Raw genomic sequence first — 18,585 nt, forward strand, 5'->3', positions numbered from 1 at the left:
TTTTGCCATCGAGCCCAGTTGCTTTAATCTCAAGCGACTTCCCGTTGAGGTACAGAGCCAGAGCCATCTTCGTTTTGGACCAGGTGATGCACAGATCATACCACACATTTTTCTTCATGGGGGAGCTCTTTTTTGTCTCGAACTCCAGTCCAAAAAGCCAAATAATCAGATGGTTGTTTTTGCTCCCAAACCCTAGCTCTGCATAGGGATGGAGCGGGTGGCGGTACATGAAGGCTGTCCATAATGGAGAATTTGAGCTCTAAGAAAGAAAAATATGTTTGTTTGGGTTTTTTTTTTGTCTTTTAAAAGTGAGATAAGCACAACCAATATTGACCTAGTTGTTAGAGTCAAAGCTGAAAGCAGGTTTCATCTAAATAATGTGGATAATTGCTTTATTGTTGTATTAAAGTATAGTTCATGGCAGTTACTTCTCCTTCCACACCTGCAGTGGAAACTGACACTTAAAACTCCCAAAGTACCTGGTTATCTCTGTTTGGTCAACTTTTTTTTCTCATTTTTATCCATTTAGGAGAAAACTTTGATTTGAGTTAGTTTAATCTGCAGTTGAGCAATTTGAAGGAACAATACTCTTACTCAAGTAAACATTTAGTTACGTTTCCCATTATAACTCCATGGGTGATTGAAATATCTGTGTTTCTTAATTTTTCTGATTTATATGGTCTATTATTTGGAAATGGTAATACCCAAATACTATTATGTAATGTTTTGTTTGTGAGATTACATCCAACCAAACACTTTGATACTTTAATTTGATTATTTCTTTCACAGTTTTGAATATAAATGTAATACTCCTTTCCTCCAGACATTTTGGCTGTTCTACCTCCCTCTGTCTAAACTGGTCTGTGCAGTGCGTACCTGGAGCTGCAGACTGAAGCAGACAGTGAACTCCGTTAGAGCCGGGACAAACACTTGGTTCCGCAGAGTCCAGGCAGCGCAGGTCGGAGTGAAGTTGACCACTTTCCCCCAGAGACTCTCCTGAGGGCCTGAATATACAATACACAGTCAATCATTAACACTAAATGCACACAATACTACCTCTATAGCTGTTTTTATCTATAGGACAGATGGTCCTGACAGAGAGAGAACGAGTCAATCAACACCATGGGATGCTCCTGTGATGTGATATGTAACTGTTGCACATTTTCACTGACGTATAGATCACCAACAGATAATTAAAATATCCAGATCCCTTTGATTTAATTAAAGTTTTGAAAGGTTTTGAAGATTGTGGGAAAGAAAAGTAGATGTAGTTGTCTTGATAACATAATAAGAATTGTGCCTTAAAAATTGTTTTAATTGCAATTAAAACTTTACAAAAATGTTTAGCTGATAAAACAAACATTTAAATTCTGTTGTGAATGATGTGGGGTCGTTTACTGCCAAAAAGAAAATTTAAGGAACGTCTTTTAAACTGATTACAAGCAATACTAATGCATTCAGTCTATACTTCTACTTCTATCTTTAGAGGTTAATTTATAACATTTGACAGGACACAGATGATTGTTCCTAATAATCGTGGCGCCTCTACTTGGCACATACACACTGCAGTACTTTAACAGAATACATTTACTTGCTGTTTTACACAAAGAATTCCACACATCTAATTACATCTGTTTAGGTTTTACATTAGTCTGTAAAATAATATTATCCCACAAAAATGTTCTCTTGGTTTACACGATTCTCAACTGCAGACTCTGTTGAATTAAATTTTACATTTACATTATTATTCTGACTCATGTAATATCAAAAGTAATCAAATATTGTTTTACATTTTAGGCTTGAAATCAGCAACCATTAACGTGGAAATAAAACTCACCTTGTGCCCAGCTGAATACAGTCGTGGTCAGCACAAACATAATAACCACATAATAATACATGATGACTTTATGAAGTATGACATGCAAAACAAATCTATAACATAAATGTAAATAACTGGTGAGTTTAAATATGAAGTTTCCAAATATGAGCAGAGTCACTAGATCACGCAGGTTTCATACAGTGAATGAAGAAGAACTGCTTTTGTATTTCTATAAAAACTGGGAGGGTCAAATCAGAAAGCAGCGCTGTGATTGGTCAACGGATTTGACATGTGGAAAAATACGTCATTTGCTCTTCTCTTCTCACAGAACTTGAGATGTTTCTATAATTTTACTTCTACTTGTGCTGAACTTTTCCATAGTATTATTGTCAGTATTTTATTTCAATGATGATGACCAAATTTTGCATCAAATGTTTATACTTGAGCCTATGTGCCATCTGAAAATATCACTAGTTATTCAAAAGTAAATTCAAGTAAATTTTTATTATTTTCATATTTTTTGAAACAAACTAAAGCATCATTGTCAGGTCAAGCTCCGGGTTAAGTGCAGTTTTGACTCGTCTCCAGGAAGTCGATGTGATATTGTGTTATTTGTGTGCACAGATGTAGAAGATAAGAGAGAAAATGGATTTGTCAACATCAATATCTCGTGTTGTAGAACCTGTAAAGAAAATAAGAGGCTGTCCAGGGCTACAACTAATTAGGCTCAACAAACATGCCCTGTTCAAGTCAACACAACACTGTACGTCTCCTGTAAGTGAAATGTGCAACTACACAAGTTGAACTGTAATATCGAGCAGTGTGTTATTGTAATCATGCTTGAAATCTAATATTTGAATGAAATGTAGCATAGGAACTCATAAGTAATTGTAAAAAAGTATCATTGTCTTTGAATTTGCCTGTGATGGGGGGATTCATTTCACGGAAAGGTGGACCTCCTCCCAGATAACTTCAGATAGATAAACATTATTAAAATATACTGTATATAGCAGTACAACACACTCAGTATTTTTATTAAGCATTTATTCTGTTTTAAGACAAAAGCTTGCTCTTTATATAAATTTTAAAGTACAATTAATAACCACTTGATTTGGCAAAGTGCATAAATGTTTATTAAAAAAACAAAACAAAAAAACAACATAGAAATAACTCCCAAATTGTTATGATTATGGCTTTTTGAAATACACAGAAAGTATAACATTTATGACAACAAACAACTTAAGATTAATTCATGTGCTTCATAAATTGAACTCATGTCTGGTCACCATGTTTGGCTTGTCTCATTCCAAACACTCGTTTCACTTGTTGCCACAGTCGGTGCAGAGGATGTCTTTGCCGTTGGCCACAAAGCGTTTGTTGGACAGACTCAGGGAGCACTTCTTACAGTTGAAGCAGTACTCATGCCAAGAGCAGCCCTCAAACGAGATCACGTTTATGCCTTTTCCAAATCCTGAAAAGATTTGACACATTTTTGCGATTGGGTTAGAAATAGTAGCAGCAGGTTGTGTAACTGATTGGTCTTTTTAATAAGCTACTCAAGCAGGGTTTTATCTAATGTCAGCTTTTACAGTAGTGTCAATTCTTTGGCCATAAAATATGTACTTTTGAAATAAATTAGAGAGTTATGTTAAAAATCATTCTTGTCTGGACCGGGAGCAAATCTTACTAGAGGTCAAAGCTAAGAGAAAGTATAAAATTCAACGTTTCAAAGTGTTTAAAGAGACTGAATATGTTAGTAGCCAAAATGTAAAGTAATCTAGCCCTGGTCTGCTGCTCTTGGTGACTGAATTGTATCTTACGTGCGTAGTGATATCTGACCTGTGATGGGGTTGTGGCACGCGGCGCACTTTTTAGCCACGTTGACCTTGTAGCAGTCCACACAGAAGGGCTGGTCCTGATGGTTTGTGAAGCTAGTCCCGGCCAAAGGTTTGGAGCAGGACGTGCACACGAAGCAGTGACCGTGCCACGGCTGCTCCTGGTACGTCACGCCTCCAGAGGTGATGGGCTAAAGCAGAGGACAGACAGTGTAACGCAGGACTGGAAAAAAGTCACATTTCTAGTGCCATTGTGATTGGATTTCGCGTTTATGTCATTAAATAAAGAGTCGGTCACAGTGCACATTTTGAACGCATCCAGGAGCATCGTCAGTAGAGAGGACAGTGAATTATGACCTGCTCACGTAATAAAAGAAACCTTTCTAACATACATGACCATTCATACAGACAGTGGCTTCCTCTTTTCTTCATTACTCGAGGGAAAACTAAAACACAACTTTTCCCATCTTTCCCAGAATAAGGGAATCATTTAGCTCCATAAACCTTACAAACCTTTCTGAATTAAGTTGGTTCAGGCCTAAACTGCGTCTGAAGAGGGTTTTTTTCTATTAAAAAGACTTGGTTTAGGTTATTTTCTTGTTTGTATTCAATTATCAGTTTAGGCCTAAATACGGTGTTTGGGATTTGTTGATTGCAATCATTCAAAAGGAAATCTGATTGTGATTAATTATCCAATTGTTGTGTAAGAGTCTTTGGTCCAGAGGGGTGGAGCTAATACTGAAGGGTATCTGAAGTAGAATTTTAAATGAATCATTGAATTATAAATGTGATCTAAATGAAAGACCAGTTATTAAATTATGTTCTGAGTTCTATGAAACATACCTTTTTACAGCTGAAGCACTGTTTGGCAAATTTCTTGTCGTAGCAGGAGCTGCAGTAAATGTCTTCACCCTTGGAGACGAAGCTCTGTGTCCCGACTGGACGTTTACAGTTGGAGCAGGTGAAGCAGTCCTCATGATACGAGTTCCCCTTGTACTCCATGCTCTCTGTGCCTTTGGAGGAAACACAGAACATAGTAAGTAATCTAAAGTTGTTTGCTTCTGTCCTGCTGTTATGTTTCCCTGGTTTGTTTCTTCAGTTTTGTCAAAAGCTGAAACGCTCGGTGATGCATTACTGCCATCTGCTTCCTACACTTCACAGACTCCTTATATATGTTTGTTAATGTGACCACAGTTCTAAAGCCACAAGAAAATCAAGGGAAAAATAGTTGTATCTGACACAACCTGGGATGATTTTTGTGTTGTAAATTTAAAAATATTGTTTTTATTGTGTGCAAACTCAATGTGCACAGTTCCTGAGTTGCTCTTCAGTTTAGTCGTATGATAAAACACAAATCTGGCAGTATTTTACTTCAGATCATTTCATAATTGGTCTTAACAAGGGCAAGCTCTTAGATATTAAGGTTTAAAGCTTTGACCACTAGCAAAATGCAATGTGTTTTTGCCCCTAAAACCCCCAAAATGACCCAAACATAAATAGTATCATCCTCCTGGTACAGACTAAACTAAACTATAGTCCATATGGCTGTTACCGGGCAGGATAGGTTTGTAGCAGCTGTGGCAGCGTGGGGCATCCTCTCGGGAGCAGCACTTTCCACACAGGATCCTCTCATCTTTGGTGCTGAACGGCTCTTTGGCCAAAGGCTTGTAGCATTTAGAACAGCGGAAACAGTCCTCGTGCCAGTGACGGTTCTTATGGGTCAGCTCCTGTTCAGACGAGGGACAAAAATGTAAAAAATAAGTTGAATCCTGTTGATTTATTATTGGTTTGGTTCAGTTTGCTGTGCTTTTTGCCTGTTTTAGCAGCTCTCTGGGAATCTTTGTTTGATAATAACTGAAAAAATAAGAATTAATACTTACTTAATACTTACTAACAACTAAAATGAAGAGCATGACTGAAATAAAACCTACTTTGGTCTCCACAGAGATGGGTCGATGGCACTGGTGGCAGGTGTTGGCGCAGAACTTGGTGTGGCAGCGAACGCAAACGGGATGCCCCTCATTTCGGACGAACCTCTTCCCCCCCAGGTCCTCTCTGCAGTAGAAACATTGAGTGCCTCCGTCTGCCATCTTAAAACACCTACAAGAGTATAAACATCAGTTAGTACTTCAGGTAGTATCACGAGAGAAAGTGTTTGACTGTTTAAATGTGATTCGGGGATTGTAAATGGAAATATGACAACATAACTGGTGAAATAGAAAAAGAAATCACATAAAAAGATGATTACAGTAAGAAGAAAATTGCTTCCAAGTGACATGTAGTGACTTATTACAACCACACGAGGGCGCCATTGAAGCATTGAAAGTGATGCAGTGAAGCAGGACAACAAATATATTACAATTTTTATATAGTATTGGTTTTAAATCTTACTAAAAACTATCAGTACATAGAATTTGAAGAAATTACATTAAAAGAAAGGCATGCACTTCTAAGTTTGCCCACATTTACACAAAGTATTCCAGACAGAATCTCACAGTGGACAAATTGTTTTCTATTTTGAAGGAGCCAACCACATAAACCACATGAATTGACAACTCAGCATAATTTTCCACATTACACAATGAGGGGAAAATAAACTCCCGTAATTATTACACTTACTGCAGAACGGTAATGATGTTATGAGAACATAATAGTTAAATTATCCATATTTCACACACCATAAAATAGGACTTTGCCAAAAAATACCCACGCAAACCACTAGAAGTTGCCTGCATAATCACTGCGCACTTATACCATTATATTATGCTGTAGTTGCAGACTTCAGACGGAAATAAGCAGCATTTCCGGTGGTTGAAATCTTCACTCAGTCATAAATATAATCACTATGGAAATGCCAAAACAAACACATTTCACTCTGAATTGAGAAATGTGAAAAGAATAGTAGGTAGTCAAGGTATTGGAGGAGTTTATGGAGCAGATAAGATGTTTTCCCTTCCTTTCCTTTTATTATTTATTGTCTGGAAGTAGAAAGATGAGATGCCAAGATTCAAGAATTCCCTTTAATACCTTTACTGAGGAACACTACTATATATTTCTACTTTAATGATACTGTTTTTGAATACTTCTGGATATTTTTTAACTCCTTTGCTTAAATATTCTCACATTTTTCTCTTGTTTCCTACTCCGTCTACCTTTCCTGCTTGCACACAGTTTGACTAAGCCCCTCCTCCTCTCACACTGATGTAAACGGCTGTTGGTGAAATGTGTTGAGTCCAGACTAGAGCAGGTTCACGGTGACTGGCCACTAGGAATCTAACCCCACGCAGTCTCACTGTTCACATTTGGGCCGCGGGCGAACGAGGAATCCCTGGTATGACTTCTGTGGCTGCGTTTGGACTTTTGACAAGTCCATGACACAAATACACTCCGACCGCTCCCAGGAAATAGGAAAACCACAAACTATAGTCCTGAGGTAGTGGACTGTTGCAGAGTGAGAGAAAGTACAGGGAGAATGTTTCTGTTAGATTAGGCTGCTGTTTTACTATCCTCTTATTGTTCAAGCGTGATTTTTGTTTAGATTTTCGATTAAAACGCTTTGAATTGAGCAGAAACAAGACTTTTGCTCATTTAACGCGCAAAAAGATAGAAGAAGAAACAAGATTATAAACCATGTTGACTAAAAAGCCGACAGTCACCGCTTTTGTCCTTCACTGTTACACAATATCTCAACGTAAATTAGACATCTAGGCCTTCACTTGCACATAAAATATGCCAGTTTTGTTAAATTAAAGGTGAAACCAGAAGCTGAATCATGGGAAGAGTAGCCAAAACATGTACTCAGATAAAATGTTATGTTTTTGTACATTTTAACTAGGGCTGAACCAGAAAAAAGGTACAAATGCATATATAAATAAATTAATAGATAAAAATGAATTGAACTCTCCTTCAATACATAGTAGTGACTTTTTACATATTTATACATATGTGTATAATGTACATATTTGCAGCTAGTTTGCCATTTTTGACTTTTTTTATGTTAATTCTTTAAACCAAATGCACTAAACATAAAAGAGAGTTAACTAACGTATATAAATGCAGGAATTTGTTCATGTTTTTTCTGCGTATTTTAAAGAGGAAGTAGCTTGTTTGTCTTTAGCTTGACTCAGGTGTGGATCAGGTTAATGTTTCCAGTGACAAAGTGCTCTGCTTTGGTCAAATAATCTCTTTTGTGTGGCTTGCTTTTACCACAATAGCAGCATACTACTGTTGTCAACGTCATACAAACGCATTTCTCCTTCCCATTTATTATCCTAAAGCGCCCGTGTTTGTCAAATGGGTGAGGTAACTTGTCCATCTTTGTGCAAACTCAGTTAAAAGTGCTATAAAAGTTACATAGAGCGGTGTTTGTTAAAGCTGTAGTCGCGGTGTAATGCAGTTCTGCTATCAGCGCTGGAATATAATGTTATCTGATGGGAGCAAACAATACGCAGGAAGGAGCCGGTATCCAGGACGGTCTAAAGGAATAACTCAAGTTTGTCTGGCGTCGTTGGGCTTTCAAGACTCTGTTCGAGCAAGTTTAGCCTTATTTCACAACAATAAATTCAACATTGTGGATATAAATCACTGTCTTTCATACACGCTGCCAATAATAACGTTTTATAATCTCAATGGAAAATGTTAAAATGCCAAAAGTTAAGTGTGCGCTGGAGCTGCACGGTTAAAACTCAATAGTGTATCTGGCTGCGTTCCCGTTTGTGCTGGTTTGGTCCTAGTTTAGTCCTGATTTAGACCTGGTTTGTTCCTGTTCTAGTTCTGGTTTAGTCTTGAGTTTAGTCCCAGTTTTGATCAACAGTTTTAGACAGTTTTTTGTACTTCTTCTAGTCTAGAAATACTTACTTTCACATACATATTTGAGTATCTAATTGAAAACAGCAATCAAAAAAAAAAAAACCTCAACTCTTCTTCCATGTTTGTAGTTTTAGATTTATAAATGTGCTGTAAATTTAAATTTTACACGCACAAAATAATAAGGTCGGAAGAATTTGTAACATAATGTGTGGTCTGTTGCGTAGTTTTCCCATTTCATTTAAGTCAAATGTACTTTCCGGACAAAACGAATAATAAAATCACACATTCACGACATAAAAGCATTCTTGTTTGACTATTACAGGACTTATTTCCAGCTGGGAAATGCAACTGTTTTCCACAAACTTACAATATACTGACTCTTATCCTATTCTGGGCTTTACACAGTTATAAGTCAAACGCACAAATAGCTCTTTATTGTACTTTACATCCTTACATCCCTGCTTCCTTCCTCAGTGACGGCTTTTTATTACTGGACATTTTTCTATATAGAGCCGCGTTGCCGTCATGTGTTGGTTTTGTGGAGTTGAGCGTTAGCCGAGGTTTTGGGAAAAGTTTGAACGGTTGCTATAAACATTTTTGAAGTGGTTTGGGCGAGATGCTAAAATGTGCTATTACTGACGCAAATTCAACCTCCAAGAAACACAGTTAAGAGTTCATGTGACTCTATAGGAAAAACTGCTGACTCTATCACTCACAGCTGTTCTTTTTAAAACAATTACTGCCTTTGTACTTAATATATAGTTTATTCAATTCAATGTATTTCTGTAAAGCCCCAAATCACTTAACAAGGTCATTGATTTAACCAACAGAAAGGTAGAAAACAAGCAAATAGAAGATAACGGTACCTTGTCCTTAGACTCTCCATGTCAGCAAAGAAAAACTCAAAAAAGATGTGGGGAAAAGAGAAACCTTGAGGAGAACCACAGTGAAGGAGAGATCCACTCACATGGACTAAACCAGGACTAAACCAGGACTAAACCAGGGCTAAAACAGGATTAAACCAGTACTAAACCAGTGCTAAACCAGTGCTAAACCAGTGCTAAACCAGAGCTAAGCCAGGACTAAGCCAGGACTAAGCCAGGACTAAGCCAGGACTAAGCCAGGACTAAGCCAGGACTAAGCCAGGACTAAGCCAGGACTAAGCCAGGACTAAGCCAGGGCGGGCTGCAGGTGTGTCCAGAGCTGACGCACATCCATTTGCAGATTAAGTAGTAACTAAATCGTTTTTAACCTGCAGCAGATCGATAAGTGACATGTAAATGGCTGCATTATGTTGTATTGCATTTTAAAAACAGCCTTTGTAGTATTATTTTTGAGTTTAGTACTTTGAATTATTTCAAATATTGAGGCAGAGCAAAGGCAGACAGTACAATGTCACTTTTAGTAATGATTTTTTGTGACTAGATGTTCCACTAGTTTGTAATTAGAATGTGTTAATAAAACGATGTGAGATTCAGTATTTCTTAGGCAATTACTATATATTTTTGTTTTCTAAAAAATAATTTCCATTTTGCAAATCCTACTCATCAAATCTATAAGTGGTAGGTAAAAACAGATGGGAGTTTATATGCAACTGATAACAAAACGCCTTTAATACTTTAAGTCTAATGCCGTTTTGTGTTAACTTTGAGCAGAAGTAACCATAGTAACATAATAGCGCCTGCAGTGTGTTGTTCGTTACTCTTTCATTAAACATTTTATGGCTGCGTGCCGTTCATTTACAGAAGGCCAAACCGTTCCCACTGTAGTTTCACTAAACAGACATTTACTGTCAACATTAGGGTTCAGTGGGTGGCAATTTTGGGCTGTAAAATTAGCAGAAAGCGGTGACGACATGCAGTACGGGAAATGGTTAAATTACACGCAAAGTTAGAAGCTAGAAATGCATTAGTTGTCCTGACCAGGGCTGAACCAGGATTAAACAAGGCAGGGTCGACCAAAACCACAACTGGGCAAAAACAGTCAAATTAGGATCAGCAACACCAAACTTGAGTCTAAAGTGCAATGGGAACTACGCCATATTTGCACATATTTTAACATAAATCTAAATTAAGCAACAGTTTATCTTTGATTGCAGCTTAAGTTTAAACCCAGAGTGTGATTCATATCTGTAATTACTGTGTCTTTAGCGTTTTCTAAGAATCTCCATGTCGGTGGGATTATTTCTTCACAGTTTTACAAAGTCGTCTTGTATTTTTCAAACACTCAGGTCGTCGCAGGAAGCATCCAGATCGTGAGGTCGTTTACCCGCCCACTCATCACACTAAAGAATTGGGTTCGGCATGAATGGATTTTGAGATTGGATTTTTCTTTCTCAAATTCACGCCTCGCCCATCGACCACTGCCCTTCATCTGAGATCTTAACAATTTATTGAATGTGAATGCGACCTATTTCTATCTCCCATTTGTTGGCGTTTGCCCGTGCATCTGCGCCGACGTGAGCTTATCTCTGAAGAATGTGGCGGAGAAATGAGAAACAGGAAGCGTGCTGGTGACGGCGCTGGCACTGAGCAGATATTTTTTTAAAAACCAACATATTTCCATGTCTTAAAAGCAAAATTAAGCCACAATTAAAACAACTATATTTACTGTGTCTTAAACGAGTTAGCGCTTACTTTATCGTACACGTTTCAGTATCTGTGAAACAACTTGACCCATAAAACAGCAAACAACAACTTTGAATTATTAACTAGAAAATGTGACTTAAGGCGTTTTTCTCTGCTGGGGTTAAAATCCTCAGTCACAGTTACTTTTACAATACTTGAAATAATAACTCCAAGACCTACGAGAGCTGGGCCTCCTCTCCACAGATCAGACTTTGGCATCACCTGTTTCCATTGTGATAAAGGGGTTTTAATGCCACACTGTGAAACATTATGGGTAAAGCAATAACGTACATGGTGATGACAGGCCCTGAAAATCTTACTTTATTTTTCATTCGTTCTTTCTTTCTTTTGTTCTTTCTTTCGTTCTTTTTCTTTCGTTAGTTCTTTCTTTCCTTCATTCTTTCCTTCATTCTTTCTTTAGTTCTTTCGTTCTTTCTTTCCTTCATTCTTTTTCTTTTGTTCTTTCCTTCTTTCGTTAGTTCTTTCTTTCATTCTTTTGTTCTTTCTTTCTTTTTTTCTTTCCATCTTTTTCGCTTTTTCTTTCTTTTGTTTGTTCTTTGTCTTTTGTTTGTTCTTTTTCTTTTGTTCTTTTTTGTCATTTCTTTCATTCTTTCTTTCTTTTGTTCTTTTTCATTCTTTTGTTCTTTTGTTCATTTTTTCTTTCGTTCTTTTTCGTTCTTTCTTTTGTTCTTTTTCGTTCTTTCCTTCTTTCGTTCTTTCTTTCAAGAAACAAACAGGTCCATATAAAACATTAAAAACAGTTTCAGGTTTGTGTTTATAAAAGTTTGTTGACAGATGATTAAATTGTGATTCTGTCCCATCGTGTCCAGTTTTGCTTTTCCTTGGAGTATATTTTATTCTTGTGAATCAAAACGGCTAAAATCCCAGTTTAATGATTTTAAAAGCTTTATTGAAATGAAATGACTGAAGATATTTATAGTTATTATATGTGTGATTTGCAATCAGCAAAGTTTTGTTGCTTCAGCCCCTGAAAATAATCTTTATATAAAATTTAATCTGGATTTTACGTGACTTTTTCAAAAGCCCAAATTAATAAAACATTCCCCATTATGTGCTGTTTGCTCAGCCTATCCAAATATTGAGAACAACTTTGAATCCAGCACCAACCAAATCCCAGTGGAGCATCGTTGAAGAGATCTGAGGGCAATAATCCAACGTCAAAATAAAGTAATCGAATCTGCTCACGCCAGGCCCAACAAAACATGTGCCGTCTGTGAAGTCCAATAATTGTTTTATTTGGCATCGAGCTGCCACATACCAGACAGAGAAATAAAGCAGATACACAAGTCTGAGATCCAGTGTCCCAAAGCCCAAATGAGAACAGCAGTTACCCCACGCCTGGATCTGCGTGTTTAAGAAATACATGTTTGAGTAGGAGTCCTGTAGAGTGAGGCTCAGGCTTTGAAGGTTAGAGGAATAATGGTGGTAACTGTAGTTCAGATTTTTGCAGTTTGTGATTCGTTTTGGCAAATGTACATTCAGTTCACAGTAGAGGCCTGTCACTTTATTATGTAGAATATATTGCCAAAGAAAATATAGACGATAAATGATAATATTAAACAAAATTCTACCGTACAATAACCCTAAACTAGAATTACCCCCTAAAAAATATTGTAAAGGTAAAATATGGTTAAAAAAAAACACAAACTGCAATAAATGAACAGCAGATTGACTAAAAAGAATGGATGAACACTTAAGTAGTTATTTTTTATCTATAAGAGGTCATAGAAGTTATTTTTTCAACCCTCTACAACTTCAATCTTATCTCGGTACAGAAAAATAACAAAAAATGTCCCAACGTATATTGACTAATAAGTCGATATAGTGATGATCATGACAGGCCCATTCACAGACTTCATGCACATTTTAAAGGTGTTAAAGCCAATATCCTTTGAAAATACACTCAAATTTAAACTTCTGAACAAATGCATTTCAGAGTATGTTTGGGTGTAGTAGTAGTAGTAGTAGTAGTAGTAGTAGTAGTAGTAGAGATGTTTCTTCAGTTCAGACAGATATAAGGCAGTGTCCAGCAGTAATCTGACCAGAACTGAAGAAGCATCTCCACTCCTACTACGATTTGTCCACTTGACACATTTAAACTTCCTCTTTTGCTGTGAATCAGACCTGGATGACTGAAGGATTACACAAACTTCTTGCACTTTGAGAACCTCAGGGTCCGGCTTCCTGCTGATACCAGAGTCAGGCCTAAACACAAGGCGTCAGCGTTTCAGCTTTATGTAGTTTAAATCATCTTCCTAAACATCTGAGACGGCCTCTACTTTGACAATGTTCACAGTGGTTGTTTTTTATTATTTTGTTTTGTATTGTGATTGTAGTGTCTTATTGTGTTGTGTTTGAACTCTGTGCTACAAATAAACTCGCTTTGTATGAAACCAGCTGGAAAACTATAATGAAGGGCAGAAATGTACTGAAAGTGGCCCTGGGACTATTGTGGCCGTGGTAATAACAGCTTGTATGTGTGTTCCTGTACTACGCACTTGAGTTTCTAGTGTTGAAGTAATTCTGTTCCTATTTTCTTCTGCACATGTCTTTCAGAGCCAAGCCGCTGACAAATCCAGATGCAGGCAGTGAAAAGAAAGAAATATAAATTGTATTTCCAATGACGTTCTGTGACCCTGAACCTCACTAGTCATAGTCAGTGCACATGATCAGTGGTGGAAAGTAGACTCCTTCTGCAGGAGACTTCACTCCCATTTTTACCAAACAACATTTATCAAACACTTAAACTCCTCTATTATTATTTCTCTGGCAGTGATAAGATTGTGGGTCTGCATTGTGGTAGAATTCAGTTAACTCAGAGTAGAATAAGTCTGTTTTATCAGTAAAACGCTTTAGAATATCCATAAGGGGCTTTTTGCATTTGCTTTTTGTGCTTTTTGGAGTCTTTCAGGAGCAGTACAGCCTTTCCTTCTCCCAACCAGAGCCAGGTTCTTGAATATCTAAATCTGCAGGATTGTTACAGGCTGTTTTAGGTTAGATTAATAATATTGCATTAGTCTTTTATAGTGTTTTTCCAGACACTTGACTCCATACTCAGAGGCGAAGTAAGCTGCTTCTGTAGTCGCAGCTGCCCTGGGATAGACTGACGGAAGTGAGGCTGTCAATCTGCACCATCAGCCCCTCCAACCATCACATTCACACCAGCCTCTCATTTTTTTTCAATCTCTGCTCTAGATGTGCCTCAAATGATAACTTTACGGTTGAGAGGAACTTACAGGACGCTCATGTCTCTCAGTCGATTTACCTCTAAACTTTGGACTGCAAATCTTTCTGTAGTCTGTAGTCGTGGTACTTGTTACTGCATATGTTACTTCAGTACTTTTGCCTTTCGCCTGGATCTGCCAAACACTCCAGTCACAACTCCTCGTCATCACCTCTGTCCAGATGTGTTTCTCCGCTCAAAAACAGATGTGTGTGATATGACCCATATTCCGAGAAGGAAATACTTTAAATCTGAACTCAACTAAAATGGCTTTAACAGTTTTTTATGTGAACAAAACGTAGCTGCATCTACTATAAACTTAGTAGTGCGACAATTACCACTGCTACTACTACTACTACTACTACTGCTACTGCTAACTTTAACTTGTAGTATTTCATATTTTTGTGAGTCATGTGTGAGTGATATAGTTACTCTAAAAGGCTACTACTACAAATACATCAAGATAACCACTACTACTACCACTACTTTAGGAAATATTGCCAACAAAACTTCACCTAATCAACGGATAACTTTGCATAATGAAGTAAAACTGTATTTTTTCCTGGATAAAATATTGATTATGAAGTTTCAAAACTTTAAGAATTTATTTTTTCCCACGTAATGAGGTTTTTCACGTCGATTGTTTAGATTCCAGAGTAATCGATGGCCGATACGATCTGCCGATATATATTTTTGGCTGATATATAGCTCGTATTTTGATTATTTTCCCTAAATTATATCATTAAAATCGCTACAATTCACTCACAGCCCTTTTTTTTAACCATGAATCTATAGAAAAGTGTGTAGTCTTACTTTGTGCAGTAATCTGTGTGTGTGAGTGTTCAAATACAGCTTTATGCTTTTTCTTTAAGCGGCTGGTTGGCATAAACTCGATTTCAGCCTTTCTTGGAGATTGTAGGCCAAATATCTGTAGTTATGACACGCTATTATCGCATTTAACTATACACAATCTCTTCATAATAGGATTACAACAACTGCAAAAGTCCATCAAACTCCTCTCTACTGGGAGTCATAAAAACACCAGAAGAAAACGCTACAGTTTGCATAGCATTTACATCGAGCGCCGTTAAACTCACCACAGGCAAGAAACAACAGGGACTTTTCAGGCATGACGTATTGCCAGACAAATTGCGTGAAGTTTTACGAGCCTGTGATGTATTTTATGGGAATGAGTCACGTTAATTTCTTTAACATGTTGCCACCAGATCCCATTCAGAGCTCCCCGCTGTGCTCCTGTCTCTTTTCTGAGAGAGGGAGAGAGCGTGTACTAAAGGTCAAATTAAACATGTGGAGCAAGTACATTACAGTACTTTGGAGGAAGAACTGTAGTAAAAAATATTTCCAGATGTACTCCTGAATGCAGCTACGTGAACAGGGCGACAAATGAGGTATGCAGTGTGGCGTAACTACGTTCATCTGTATCGTCTTAATTGGGAACGGAGAATTATTAGGTTAATACTGCATTTAAAGCTCAGGAGTTTGAATTTCAGTAGTTATTTATAGTCAGCGTGATGTATATGGCGAAGCTGGTAAGCGTTTGCCTTCTGAATAGATAGTAGCTGGTTCAAATTTGGGTTGAAGTACATGCTGTTGTTGTGTCTCCGCTCTTTTAAGTCATGGCTACTTGGAAAGGAAGGGCATCTGACATCAAGTTGTTTTCTATATTTAATCTGTAGGACACTCGCTGATTAATTTATTCAAGGACAACTGCAAAAAAAACAAAAAAATGCAAAAATAGTCAGTATTGTTCAGCCTAATCCTCCTGTTCAGAGGCCTATACTTCGGGTACTTCATGTGTGTTAAACTTTAGGCTGTTGTGCAAAAGCCATTTCCACATTTACTTGTACTGACCTGTTCCAGTTGCCTAATTTTAATATAAAAAGGAAGTTTGATTTCTTCATCTCTGTGTCTGTATTAATGCCGTGACCTCTTGTGTGTGGTTTTTTTTTTGTTTTTTGTTTTCAGGGGTGATGATACACAGTCATATGTCAGGCGTCAGTGTCAGCACCAGTTTGGCTGCACAAAAGCTGCATTTAAGATGAACAGAATGAAAGCGTCATTTTCTCGCGGAGCTAAAATCAAATCATGTTATTAGATCGAAGGTATAATCATTGTACTAAACATTATCCCAGTTGTCATGGTGCTTGTCTTTACTGTCATAATAACAACTGTTGGATACATGTTTGCAGCGCACAGTAGCTTCCAACAGTGGCCTTGTTCAACAGCTACACCCAAATCGGATTATGATCTGGTTTCTGGACTTTTAAAATGTCTCAAATGACATATAAACTGCTAAATATGATAAACAGAGGCACTGTGATCAGAAAATAATAGAGCTAGTGTAAATTCAACCTTGAAGACCTAACTGCGCTCCCGTCTACCCCGTCTAATACTCCTCCCCGCTGCTTGCCGCTCCTCCTCTTCGTCCAATCAGCGCCTGGTCAGCCCAATTTAAACCTCCACGCCACGCCCAACCTCCTCCCCAGCGCCCCCGCGGCTCTGCATCATCTCATCGTCTCTTCATTCTCCTCAGCCTCACCTCTACCACCTCCTGTGTCTATCCTCTAAACATCATCTAACTGTCCCGCCCTTCATCGTAATGTCTTCTGCCGGGGTCTGAGCTCCAAAGATTCAATTTTCAATAAACTATACTAATACTTTTCTTTGCTGTCTGTCTGAAATGATATTGCTTTTTACATGGCATTTCAATAATCTTTTAAGTCCCAAAACCTAATATTAATCTGGTTTGGAGAAGACATGTAACCACAGCCTGTGATGTGACAAAATATCACTTGGACTTCCAAAATGTCCATCTAAGTGAAGCCACATTGGAAAACTTAATGATTGTTTTAAACCGAGCAATTTTGGTATTACACTAAAGTGCCAAATACTCTTAATGATCTCTAGGGCTCATGGATTTCTGGACAAAATTAGTACCCATGTAGCAGTATGCACAAATATTAAAAAGTCAATCCCTCCCTGTGGCTTTAATCTCATTGTTGATCATAAAGCCGGTGCCAACGTCCCAATAGGACACTGGATCCCGCCTCCAGACGCACTCCTCTCACACACGCGGCGGGACAATGAGAAATAGCAGCACAGGAATTTAAATTGACCTCTGCGAAGCATTTTCAGTCCCAGCGGTTCCATCACACACGGGGAAAACGGCCTCTTAACTGGAAACAGATTGTAGGAGCTGCGCGTAGCTTTCTCTGCAAGTTTAACACTGTAGCGCGCATTTTTTACGCACACTTGCACTTTACGGACACGCAGTGAGTGACAGACGGATAGCCAACGCCCCACTCAACTATATGGTTTATTTCCTCCCTGCAGATCAAGAGGCAGGGCTGGGGAAGCGTGTAGGAAAGAGGAAAAGGAGTTCATGCCATGCACAGTAAGAACATGGCTGTGCGTAAAGACGTGCGTAAAGACGCGCGTAAAATCTCAAATAACACTGTGGAAAACAGGTGTGATTGTTCAAGAGGAGGTGTTAATGAAATATGCAGTAACTTTGATAGTTCTTGATGCAGAATTAGCATGAAACGTTGTGTCATTAGAAGAGCAATCGAATCAGTTGATGGTAGTTGCTCCAAAGTTAGAAAGTCTTACCGGGTTTGGAGTGATGCGGTTGGGGAACAGGGCAGAGGAGTCCGGCCACTGAGGGAGGTTGCAGCGGGATGAAAACTTGCACTGACGGCCACTTTATAAATACTTCCATGTGCGACAAGTTCAACACGAAAAACCAGCCCCACTGAGGAGGTAGTGCAGGGGATTTCAAAATAAAATCACCAGAACGCGCACGTAACACCTGATTTCAAAATAAAAGTCAAATGATGATATTTAACTCATTTTAATCACGTTGCCTGCTTTTATCTTGATTTTACGTGTAGTGGAAGACGTACTCAGCTCTGTTACTGAAGTAAAAGTATAGATACCAGAGAAAAATACTCAAAAGTAAAATTCATATGAAAAAATCTACTAATACAGTAAAAAGTAAGTGTTTTGCTCATGTTTTGAGGTATAATGAAGCTTCAAATGTAGTAATATTGATAAAGATTTGTGCTGATTTTCAACAGAAACAACAAATTTTTTTCTAGCAGTTTTTATTTGTATGTATTTGTCTGATCAAATTATGAACGTGTTAAAAATAAACGCCTTAGACTTTTCATCATAAAAATACTTTTCAGTCCAGTTTAAAAATGTAGTGGAGGAGAAAGTACAAATACATTC

General features: G+C 37.9%; 1 protein-coding gene across 1 annotated transcript; it reads right to left on the reverse strand.

Annotated features, from left to right (window-relative positions):
• Positions 1-2,848: 2,848 nt before the first annotated feature.
• On the reverse strand, positions 2,849-18,075 carry LOC117381828 (four and a half LIM domains protein 1-like). The gene is made up of 6 exons (XM_033978858.2): positions 17,965-18,075; positions 5,586-5,754; positions 5,207-5,381; positions 4,498-4,667; positions 3,659-3,845; positions 2,849-3,290 (listed from the first exon to the last, which is right to left on the reverse strand). Exons 2-6 carry the CDS (start codon positions 5,742-5,744, stop codon positions 3,139-3,141), a joined length of 843 nt encoding a protein of 280 aa, XP_033834749.1. The 5' UTR covers positions 5,745-5,754; positions 17,965-18,075; the 3' UTR covers positions 2,849-3,138.
• Between the last annotated feature and the right edge of the window lie 510 nt (positions 18,076-18,585).

This window comes from Periophthalmus magnuspinnatus, chromosome 14 (assembly GCF_009829125.3).
Source record: "Periophthalmus magnuspinnatus isolate fPerMag1 chromosome 14, fPerMag1.2.pri, whole genome shotgun sequence".
Taxonomy (NCBI): domain Eukaryota; kingdom Metazoa; phylum Chordata; class Actinopteri; order Gobiiformes; family Gobiidae; genus Periophthalmus; species Periophthalmus magnuspinnatus.